The sequence below is a fragment of the Lutzomyia longipalpis genome, chromosome 2, assembly GCF_024334085.1.
Source record: "Lutzomyia longipalpis isolate SR_M1_2022 chromosome 2, ASM2433408v1".
Classification (NCBI taxonomy): Eukaryota; Metazoa; Arthropoda; class Insecta; order Diptera; family Psychodidae; genus Lutzomyia; species Lutzomyia longipalpis.
In genome coordinates, this window is record NC_074708.1 from 16,972,743 (window position 1) to 16,983,423 (window position 10,681).

General features: G+C 34.3%; 4 protein-coding genes across 4 annotated transcripts; 3 read left to right on the forward strand and 1 right to left on the reverse strand.

Moving 5' to 3' along the window:
• The first annotated feature begins 865 nt into the window (after positions 1 to 865).
• LOC129791024 (ribonuclease P protein subunit p20) lies at positions 866 to 1,613 on the forward strand. Its single transcript, XM_055828919.1, has 2 exons — positions 866 to 1,166; positions 1,223 to 1,613. The coding sequence occupies exons 1-2, from the start codon at positions 996 to 998 to the stop codon at positions 1,538 to 1,540; spliced, it is 489 nt and encodes a 162-aa protein (XP_055684894.1). The 5' UTR covers positions 866 to 995; the 3' UTR covers positions 1,541 to 1,613.
• Positions 1,614 to 1,712: 99 nt separating this feature from the next.
• LOC129791026 (DEAD-box helicase Dbp80-like) lies at positions 1,713 to 3,532 on the reverse strand. The gene is made up of 3 exons (XM_055828923.1): positions 3,421 to 3,532; positions 2,201 to 3,323; positions 1,713 to 2,136 (listed from the first exon to the last, which is right to left on the reverse strand). Exons 1-3 carry the CDS (start codon positions 3,475 to 3,477, stop codon positions 1,883 to 1,885), a joined length of 1,434 nt encoding a protein of 477 aa, XP_055684898.1. The 5' UTR covers positions 3,478 to 3,532; the 3' UTR covers positions 1,713 to 1,882.
• Positions 3,533 to 3,683: 151 nt separating this feature from the next.
• LOC129791027 (BOS complex subunit TMEM147) lies at positions 3,684 to 4,582 on the forward strand. The gene is made up of 2 exons (XM_055828924.1): positions 3,684 to 3,800; positions 3,882 to 4,582. The coding sequence occupies exons 1-2, from the start codon at positions 3,724 to 3,726 to the stop codon at positions 4,480 to 4,482; spliced, it is 678 nt and encodes a 225-aa protein (XP_055684899.1). The 5' UTR covers positions 3,684 to 3,723; the 3' UTR covers positions 4,483 to 4,582.
• A 228-nt stretch (positions 4,583 to 4,810) lies between these two features.
• LOC129791028 (barrier-to-autointegration factor) lies at positions 4,811 to 5,975 on the forward strand. The gene is made up of 2 exons (XM_055828925.1): positions 4,811 to 5,084; positions 5,621 to 5,975. The coding sequence occupies exons 1-2, from the start codon at positions 4,959 to 4,961 to the stop codon at positions 5,765 to 5,767; spliced, it is 273 nt and encodes a 90-aa protein (XP_055684900.1). The 5' UTR covers positions 4,811 to 4,958; the 3' UTR covers positions 5,768 to 5,975.
• Positions 5,976 to 10,681: the final 4,706 nt, after the last annotated feature.

Below are 10,681 nucleotides of genomic sequence, written 5' to 3' on the forward strand. Positions count from 1 at the left end.
AAAGATGACTTGAAGCCGGGGGAGAAAATATATTATTTCTTCAACCACGATTGGATCCCCGGAAAAGTGCTAGAGAAGCAGTCAAGGGTGGTGTACATTACATCATACAAATCGGGAACGCTCGCATGAAGGTCCATAGAGACCAGATAAAACCGCGGCAGAATAGCTTCATAGAGCTGGAGGACAGCAGTGAGCAAGACAGCAGCGATTCAGAGGAGTATTTAAGTCCTCCTGAATCACCCATGTCGTCACCGAAAGCACCACCAAGACCATCGAGGCAAAGTGAGGAAACCCCAAGGCGGAGCAGGCGTCTATTATCAAAAAAAAGATTGAATTATAAGGTGTAACATTGAATTATAAGGGGAGGAAAATGTGATGTACTCACTCCCGTTAGTTTACTATAAAATAAAGAGCGCAAGAGGCCTCAGCCTCTTTTGCGGTTCATCCATAGCATTGGACACTACAGTTAATAACTTTTTTTCCCTTGGTCGGATCGAGCTGAAATTTTTACACAATCTTCTCAGATTATCAAGGAACTTATTTCCAGAAGCTTGGTACTATACCTTTAAGAACTAAGCCGCAACTAATCAAAATATAGCTCTGGGGGGTCGGTCACCTACCCCTCACAGTATACGGAGGGTTAACCTCTGAAACCCCTAAGATCTAATAAGAAAATATTTTAAGGGTGGCAGAAGAAGTGTTAAAATACTATTACGTCAGCAAATGTTGTATCTCCTCTGCGAATACGACATTTGCGGATTCAATGAACGATTGATCAACACTTTGAGAGAGTAGGATGGAAGATATAATACAAGATGTGTTAAAGCGAGACAACAGGCTCTTTGTTTTGTTTTATGATTTTTAGGTTACTTTTCATCAAACATTTTTTTTTATTTTGAGAATTTTTTCCGAGCTTTCCCGGCTTTTCCTCCAGGATTTTTAATCTTACTTTAAAAACTTACGAGCATCTTCTTCGCCTGGTAAATTCCTGGAAAATGACGGAGAAAATATCCTTATCTAAACAAAATCCTCGTGATTTAGTTGAGAGTCCCGGGAAAAAAGTTCCTGCCACCGAAGAGAAGATTCATGAGAGAAGAAAGCGCCCCCCTAGGAAGTCATATCAACGTAAAACAGACATCTACGTGACGAAAAAGTCCAATTTTGTGGTGAGATTTGCAATTTTAAGCTTTGCCGGCTTAATACTAATTGGGAGATTTTCTAGGGAAAACTCCGGCAGTGCGAGAAACTCTTGCGCCTGGAGCATGCAGAAATCTTCCTTCATGGCATTGGGAATGCAATTCCAAGAGCGATAAGCTTAGCCCTACAGATTCAAGCCAATAACCCAGATTTGTACGGAGTGGAGGCAAATACTGGGACTGTGGAGCTTGTGGATGATCTCCATCCTCTAACGGATGATGCTGACTTTGATGAGCAGAAACGTCGCAATTCCTCCATCCACATTCGTGTGTACCGGAAAGTGGAGCCCGGACAGCTGGTTGCTGCTCTCAAATCTGTGATAAAGGGACGCGTGTCGTTCTGATGGACTGTTTCCTTGTCCTATCTCTTCAATCTATGCTTAAATCAACAAAATAAATATTTTTAAGAAAAATGAATTAAAGTTTTTTGACTTGGAGAGCAAACCCTAAGATTTCTGGATTGAGATGATTTTTTAAGACTTGCAGACCTGATGAAGGAGTCAAAAAGCATTGAAATTTCAATTGTTCCGTCAGAACTTCAGTAATTTGTATATTTCACTTTTTTTTAGTCACTTTTTCGTAAAGTTAACAATGGAGTCTCATTTAAATTTAAATAAAAAAAAGAAAGGAAATTGTTGAATTGTCCGGAGAGTAGAAAAATATTATTGGAACGATTTGGCATCCAATTAGGAGCCAATCTTTTCGATTTCATCAACATTCTCAGCATCCAGAAGATGGATTCTCTTCCGGAAGTGAGCCTCAATCGTCCTGCAGATGTCCATACTCTTATCTGAATCCACCAGATTGATGGCAATACCGTTCTTGCCGAAGCGCCCTGTGCGTCCAATACGATGGAGGTAGGTCTCACAATCGGCATCCCCACTCTTGTCCATGGGCATATCAAAGTTCACCACAATCGTTACTTGCTCCACATCGATTCCTAGGAAAGAGAAAAAAATAATTAATTTTAATAAATTGGGCTTTGATGGAGGGGGAGAACAAACCTCGTGAGAGAACATTCGTGGTGATGAGGACCTTCTCTAGACCATTCCGGAAGCGGTCGAGGACGCACAGGCGTTGTTCAACAGTCAAATCTCCCGAAAGAACAGCCACTGAATGCCCATCCTTGGACATTTTGCTCGACAACCACGATGCAGTCTTACGTGTGTGGCAGAAGATGATGGCTTGCCCGACTGTTATGACTCCGTAGATGTTCTGTATAGCCTGATACTTCTCCTCTTGATTGCGGCATTTCACGTAGTACTGCTTTATGTTGTCCAGAGACTCCTGCTCACGCCTCAATCGGATAATCATCGGATTCTCCACAATGTATTCCGCAAATTCCATCACTTGTGGCTCGTATGTGGCTGAGAAGAACATCATCTGGCAATCCTTGGGGAGGTGCTTGTGAATCCTGATACACTGATCCTGGTGTCCCTGAGTGGCAATCATAACATCCGCCTCGTCCAGTACAAAAACTCGAATCTTCTTAAGATCAAATGCCCGGAATTTTACGCCCCAGTCGAGAATCTTTCCCGGTGTGCCGATAATTATGTGACACGTGAGCTTTGTGTTGCGGGCAATCTCTTCACCACGCACGGCGAATTGTAGCTTAATATCTGGGCAGAAAGCTGCCATCTTCGAAGCCACCTCACCCGTCTGGATGGCCAATTCGTACGTTGGCGACAGGCAGAGCACCTGTGGATGATTAACGCTCGTGTCAACACGACTTAGCATTGCCAGCACAAAGGCAGCCGTCTTCCCGGTGCCCGATTGGCTCTGCGCAATGAGATTTTGTGGGGGTTGCGCCAGGAGTGTTGGCACAGCCGTCTCCTGAATCTTGGACGGAGCATTGAAGCCCATTGCGTACACCCCCTTGAGGAGTTCGGGTTTCAGCCGCAATGCATCAAATCTCTTCACCGAATACAACGGTGACGTTGGGTCCTTCCGCTGAATTTCCAAATCATATTTCGACTCTACCAAACCCTTCCGAATAATCTTGCGCAACAAACTTGCGTCGGCTGGTGACACATTGTCCGGATCATCATCCGGTAGGGCTGTATTCTCTGGTGGATCAGCTCCTTGTTCATTTCCCGGAGTCGAATTGGCAATCTCTAAGTTGGTTACCTGAAAAAAGCGCCAAAAGACATGATTTCTTTATTGTCTCCTGACCTTGCAAGTGCAAAAGTGAGGTTAGTTCCACCAATTCGGGGGTTTTTCTCACCAGATTCTCCAAATCCGTGGCTTCTGTTGTCGCAACTGCTGCCCCTTCGGTTGCCATAATCACTCACTATCACTTTTAATCTCTTAGTATTGCTAGTATCACTCTATTTTAGTATTTTCTTCGGCGAAAACCACGGCTTGCATTAATTTTCTCAATGTCCGGGCGATTATGACGCCATCTGCTCAACCACCTTCAGCAACAACATAAAAAAAATTTTTGGGTTATGTTTTCGCTAATTGGATTTGTGTGAAAAGTGAGAAAAATTAGAAAATATTGCAGAAAAATAATTGAAAACTCGTGAAAATGACTCTGTACCATTTTGGAAATTGTTTAGCATTAATCTACGTACCATACTATCTCACATACAAATATTCTGGGCTGTGAGTTTCTTTGGAAAACTCCCTGAAATCCTTGGAAAATTCAAAGATAACCTTTTTCTCCACCTTTCCGGATACTTTCAGATCCGAATATGGAGCCTTTTGGAAATGCATTCAGGCTGGAGCAATTTATGCTTTCACACAGCTCTGCAAGATGCTGGTTCTGGCCACATTCTTCCCCGATACGGAAACTATTTCCCTGTCAGGAGACTTCAATGCCCTTGGGGAATTTCTGAGGTGCACCGTGGATATTGCTGATCTCATGGGGCTAACTCTTGTACTATCTCGAATCCCCGGGAAGGGGCATAGCAAGCTAATCACAGCTGGATTGGGCTGGGCCACGGCTGAACTAATCTTGTCGCGAGCGCTCATGCTCTGGGTGGGTGCACGTGGGGCGGAATTCAGCTGGATCTACATCCAGAAGTGCCTGGAATCGAATATTCTCCTCGTGCAGCATCTCACCACGGCTACTCTTCTGTGGCTCTTTTCTCGTCATGATCTCGACAAGAAATTCGCCCCTATTGTGACATTCCTCATTGTTGCCACGACCTACAAAGGTCTCTGGCTCGATGGGATTCTCCATATCTTGCATCTCGGTGCGTGGAATTGCTTAGCCTTCAAGGCTCTCATCACGTGCTCCATGGGCATCACTGCTGCCTCCATCATACCCGCCGTATCCTCGTAAATTTAATTTATTTGCAATTAAGGCAATTAAAAAATCATCAGAAAATCCTTCCCGGAAGGATAGGGAAGTTCTAAAATAAAGGGAATGTTTACAAATCAAAGAATTGATTTTTTCATTGTTTCTATAGATTTTGTTTGGGATCTCGAGATCAATTTCGAAAGAACAGTAAAAAAAACATTTTCGATGCACTTTCCAGATTTTCCAGGCACACTAGGAAGTTTTCAGAATTTTCCGCATTCCGAATGAATTTGAAAAATTCCGCGGAGAATCATAGGCAGTTTCTACACAATTCCATTAGAAAAAAAAAATATTCGAATGCTCTCAACTGTAAGAAAATTGTTTAAAGGGTAGTCAGTTTCGCTTCCAGCAGCAAATAACAAAAACGGCAAAAACTCCCGGAAATTCTGCATCTCAAGAGTTACAGAAGCTGCCAAGTGTTACCCCAAAGATACTAAAAGAAATCAGAAAGTGTAAAAATGTCGAGTACTTCGCAGAAGCACAGGAATTTCGTGGCGGAGCCAATGGGAGAGAAGTCGGTGACAGAATTGGCGGGCGTCGGAGATGTTCTGGGGAAGCGTCTCGAGGAAGCTGGATTTGACAAGGTAAATCCCTTCCTAAAGATCCCTTCATTTACCTCACATTTAGGGCTTTAGTTGATTTCTTGCAAAAAGTGCGTAGTTTGGAAGAGTAATAGAAATTCGAGGTTATGTTTGAGCTTCCCGGAATATTGAGGGGCTGACAAATGGATATTTGGTTGTTTTCATTTCTCTCAATTCTTAATAATATAAAAAATGTTCTTTAAAATTTTAGAGGTCAACAATATTGAGGTATTTCTTGTCTTTTAGGAAATTAAAAGAAAGACTTTCTTGGTGATCTAGATATTGTTTCTTCCGGAGATTCTTGATTTGAAAAAAAAAAATCACAACTGAATTAGATTCTTGAAACAATCAAATTTTTTCTTTCACTGTCCAGCGACGTTTTGACTAATGTGGCCTTCCTTTAGAATAATTTAAAATATCTCAAATATTTTTCCACGATTTATTAGCCCCTCCTTGTGAAATCCTCATCAATGAATCATCGCCAGAGCTTCCAGAAAATTCTTGAGTAATTCTTATCGTCTTTGAATTTTTCTTTGCAGGCCTACTCCGTGTTGGGGCAGTATTTGATTCTCAAGAAGGACTCAGAACTCTTCAAAGAATGGATGAAAGACATCTGCAATGCAAACGCGAAACAAGCTGCTGACTGTTACCAATGTCTCAATGATTGGTGTGAAGAGTTCTTGTAAAAATTTAAATGTTTTCTTTTCATTCTCTTTGTAAAACTCATTTTATAATCTTTAATATACCTGACGATAAAATTTGTTGAATCTTCCTATAAAAAAGGATCTAAATGTATCAAAAAAAAAGTTTCTAGATGTTCAGCACCGGAAATTAATTACAAAATGGACTATTTTTAATAGAAAAAAAAATAAATAAAAAAGCTTTATAGTAAAATAATAAGTTTTCTTTAGTTCTGGGCGGTCAAATGTTTGGATGTGGTCAATTTAGCGAAGTCTCAAGGTTGAGATAGAGTCAAAAATACTCCAAATCCAGGTTTGTTATACGGAACTCGCCAGTTAAAGCATTCTTCACAGGGCTAGAAATATTCCTTAGGACACGTCTTTCAAAGATTTTTCAAAACTTTTTTTGAAAAAGATATTTAAAACTTCTACGTGTTCAACTCTTAAAGGACCATTGGGTCATACGCTGACCCAAAGGCTCGATTTTGAAAATGTTTCATTTTATATTGTTGTTTTATAAATTCTGAGTCCAAATTAGTACAAGACTAGGTCTTTACAATCCCTGATCATTTTATAACCACAAAAGGCATCTTCAAGGACTCACGGGATCAGGAAGAACGAAAAATCATAAATTTTTGAGTTAGGATTTTTTGCCAAAAATGTCTTATTTGAGCTCAAAGGATCATATAAAAATTATTTTTAGTTCAATCAGCTCGCTAGATTGATCGCGGACCTTAAAGGGTTAATGACTATAGGTATCGATTTTGTTTATGGAAAAAATGTTAAAGAAAAAAAAAAGATTAAGAATCCTTGAAGCCTAAAATTCAATTCAAAACTTTAAAAAAAAATATTGTTTAGATTTTTAATGAGAAAATCTGCCTAATTTTACGCTATCGATCTTTTTCTGATTATGACTTTTTTTTAAAGTTTTTTATTAAAATAATTTTTATCCTTAGTTCTCTATTTTATTTGTATTTCCGGGGCCGCTAAAAATAATCCTTTGAAAATAAAAGAAAATAAAACTACGCGTATTCTGTCCACTTTTTATTAAAATGCACAAAAAACTCGTAATAATTTTTATGCACTTTATAGTTTTTTTTGTTGATTTTGCTTTAATTATTGTTAGTTATTTTTATTACTTCATCATCTCTCTTTTTTAATATAATTACTAATAGTTCAATACAGTTTTTTCTCATGATTCCACTATATTCTCTTTTTTCTTTCTTTTTTTTACTGAAAATTCGTCGTTTTCTGTCACATTTCATTTCCTTTCTTTCAACGATTCCTTTTTTTTGTTCTTTAATTTCTTTTCATACCTCAATGCAATGATTATAAAGTTATTTTTTTTAAAATTTATTTATCCTTCTTTTTTTGTTAAATAATTCTGCAATTTTTATTCTTTCATCTAAAGCAGAACCTTTGCAATCTTTTTTTCTTTCATTTAGTTTCCTTTCAATAGAAATGAGTAATTTCTGTTTAAATATTTCTCTTTTTTTGAGAAATAAATATTATAAAAAAAAACAAAAAAATGTTATTTGCTTTCTCTTTTCGAAATTGTCTTAACAGTTAAAAATTAAGATTCTGAGTATTTTATTTCTCTTTTACCAGCATTTTTATCAGTGTTTTTTTTTTCATTAAAATTTAATGCTTAATATTTTTTCTGAAGAGTTTCTATTTCATGAAAATTCCCATTTATTCGTTCTTTTTTTATGTTTTTTGTTTCATGGTGAATATTATGAGTTTTTATATATATTTTTTGTATTGTGGAACAGTCATATATATAAAATTGGTCAATATTTTATCTTTCAACTGTTTTATTCTTTTTTTGAGTTTTTTTTGTCCCAATTTAATAAGTGAGAAAGTTCTTTGTCCACGATTTTTTGGTTTATAATTTTTTTGTTTGTTATATTCTTTTGACAAAATGAGAAACAGCGAAAGCTCAAACAATTCATTCGGATTTTTTTCTTTTTTCAATTTCTTTCACTTTATAGGCAAAAGAATCGAAAAATGTCCATTTTTTGTCACTTCTACGTATAATAATATTTAACTTTCTCAATTTTTTTTTGTTTATTGTAATTTCTCTTTTAATGTATTTTTGTCTATAATTAATTTAAATTACAATATATTACAGATAAACACACAATTTACTTTTTTTTTTACTTATATTCTCACATTTTTTTTTATACTTTTTATCTATATAAGATTTCTTTCTTATTTTTTTCTTGTTTTTTTTTGTAATGTTAGATTTGCGGTTATCATATTTTTGTTTAATATTAATTCATTTTTTAATATTTTTCCTCCATGGTTTTCTTTTAATTTTCTTCATTTCTTTATTATTAATTGAATAATAAATGTAAAGTATATGATACCTAAGGATTATCGTTTATTTTTTCTTCTATTTTCCACTCTTTTTTTTTAATTTTCATTTTAAAGTGCTACACAATTTTTTGTTTACTTGTATTGATGTCGCTTCTTTTCTTTAATATTTATATATCCTTTTCATTACATTTACTTTTTTAAACCGCTAATATTTTTTTTACGGATATATTTTTTAATAGTTTTCTTTTGTGGCTAAAATTCACACACTTTCCTCATCCTTCATTCCTTTTCTCCTTGACACTTAATTAGCAACAAATTATTACAGTTCTCCTCTTTTTTCTTCATCAATCGTCCATTTTTATCAATATATAATTTCTCAATAATAGAGTTTTTTTTATTTATATCATTTTATAATAATGAATAAATGTGTCTCTCTCTCTCAATCTCTCACCTCTCACGCCATCTCTCTCGCTCTACGTGTCCTTTAAAATTATATTTTATACTTCAAATATAATAATATAAATATTTCAAAATTTCTAAATCACTTCATTACAGAGAATATAAATATTTTTCTTTTATTCATACAATTGTTGCTCATTCTACAATTTCTCCCTTTCCCTCTCATGCATTTTCTTCAACCCCTTTCGTTTCCATTTTCCTTTCAACTTCTGTCTGAGAGCCCATTCTCAATTTTTCAGCTTTGAAAAAATATTATAAAATTGATTAATTTCCATCAATATTTTTTTTTTACCGTCCTGCGAAACTTTTGAATTAGATATGAAAAATTTTCTAGAAATAAAATTATAAAAATTAATTTCTTCAAAAAAAATGTTAAAAGACCGTTTATTTTAAAGAAAAAAGACATTCCCAACCTTAACTTGAACTCAAGGCAGATACATTGAGCGTCAAATGTCTTAGCGATTACGCCAAGAAGTTACCTTTCGTCAATGTACGACATAAGTTATCAGAAATTCTTTTTCAGAGAAAATTGTTTAGGTTTTTTTTTATTTATTTAGGAATTGTTTAGAAATGAATTTTCTAATGGAATAGAAAAATTTTGTCTTTTCTAAACGAAAAAACTAATAAAAGAAAGTACTGGAAAATATTGAGAAACATCATTAACCCTTTCGCGTTTTTTGAGTCATACGCTGATCCAAAACTTTAAACATTTTATTTTTCCAATTATTAGTGAATTTAATTATTTTTCCAAGTTACAAATATATCAAATTCATGCAAAAGAGGCCAAAGAAAACGTTCTGACTGAGAAAAGACAATAAATATGGTGATAAAGAGCTCATGTTTCAATGTTTCAATGTTTCACGTAGACGCGAAATGTTTAATAAAGCAAGACGGTAATGTTGTGTGATTTCTTTTCTCTAAAGCAGAATAATGTCAAAAATCCCTTTAGCAACCTTGCGAAACATTCCTTCATCCCCCTACAAATGCTTTTGAAATTTTACAATGCTTTTTTTATGTAAACTTCTCATCAAACATTACTAAAAAATATTTTATACTGTACATGCAAAAATTCTACGAGACCATTTTGTTGTGTTTATGAATAAAATATTAATCTTTTTTTTCAAAATGTTTTTTTTTCTTTAATGTAGCAAAAAAGGAGAAAATATTCTACATTTTCTTTATATTTATTTATTACATTTTATTGTATATATTTTTTAGATATATTTTTAATGATTTGTATTTGTTTTTTTTTTTATTATTCTGAGAGGGATTCTCAATGTACAGAATGTTGGTTTTTTTGGGTTGTGTCAAATGTTTCTTTTTAATGCTTCTCTATAATATTTTTTTTATTTCTAATGTTTTTTTTTCTTTTTTTCTGTATTTTTTTTTCTTAAATGCCAGAAAGGAGATTATTTTTTCTTCTTCATCAATTGTATGAAAATCCTAACACGCTCACATTTACAAAAACAAACAAACAATTTTACAATGTAAGAAATTGATGAATTAGCGTGGAAAAAAAATATTTAACTACTTTTCGCTATAACGTTAAAAATTAAAATAGAAAAGGTCGATACGTTGTAAAGGATTGAAAGAAAAAGAAAAAAATCTACGCGGGAAGGGTAAATTGAAGGGCAGAATTGAGTGGAGTGCAAAAAGTATTGGAATAGTTGGAGGAAACGGAAAAGTAGCAAAAAAACATTCTACTATTTATTATGGTTTTATTTATTCTATTCTCTTTGTTTTCTTTCTTCTCAACTAATGCAATTCTTTTTTTTATATATCAAATTGTTCTCATTTTCTTTTATTCTTCCTCCCGATAATTTTAAGTTTGTTTCTTCATTTTTTTTTTATTTTGTGTTTTTGTTATTATTGCTTGTTTTATGGCCAAAACTTATGCACGAAAAAATCATCACTGTGATATAAAATTTATTTTCTTTCAACACATAAATCTGCAATTACACTGCAAAATTTTTTTTTAAAATTGTTTCTCTATATTTTTTATTGTTTGTTAGGTCACCATCAGAGATTGAATAAAATAAAAAAATAGAATTGAAGGATTTTAGAGAAAATGATTGAAATAAAATTATTAAAATATTTAAGGAAAAAATCCAAAAATAAATGGCAGTTTTCTTTTATTTCCAA

Coding starts and splice junctions, on each gene's coding strand:
- LOC129791024 (XM_055828919.1), top strand. CDS start 996: ATGACGGAGAAAATATCCTTATCTAAACAAAATCCTCGTGATTTAGTT. Junction 1,167..1,222: donor CGAAAAAGTCCAATTTTGTG/GTGAGATTTGCA, acceptor GAGATTTTCTAG/GGAAAACTCCGGCAGTGCGA.
- LOC129791026 (XM_055828923.1), bottom strand. CDS start 3,477: ATGGCAACCGAAGGGGCAGCAGTTGCGACAACAGAAGCCACGGATTTG. Junction 3,324..3,420: donor CCACGGATTTGGAGAATCTG/GTGAGAAAAACC, acceptor CGCTTTTTTCAG/GTAACCAACTTAGAGATTGC. Junction 2,137..2,200: donor CACGAATGTTCTCTCACGAG/GTTTGTTCTCCC, acceptor TCTCTTTCCTAG/GAATCGATGTGGAGCAAGTA.
- LOC129791027 (XM_055828924.1), top strand. CDS start 3,724: ATGACTCTGTACCATTTTGGAAATTGTTTAGCATTAATCTACGTACCA. Junction 3,801..3,881: donor ACATACAAATATTCTGGGCT/GTGAGTTTCTTT, acceptor GGATACTTTCAG/ATCCGAATATGGAGCCTTTT.
- LOC129791028 (XM_055828925.1), top strand. CDS start 4,959: ATGTCGAGTACTTCGCAGAAGCACAGGAATTTCGTGGCGGAGCCAATG. Junction 5,085..5,620: donor AGGAAGCTGGATTTGACAAG/GTAAATCCCTTC, acceptor TTTTCTTTGCAG/GCCTACTCCGTGTTGGGGCA.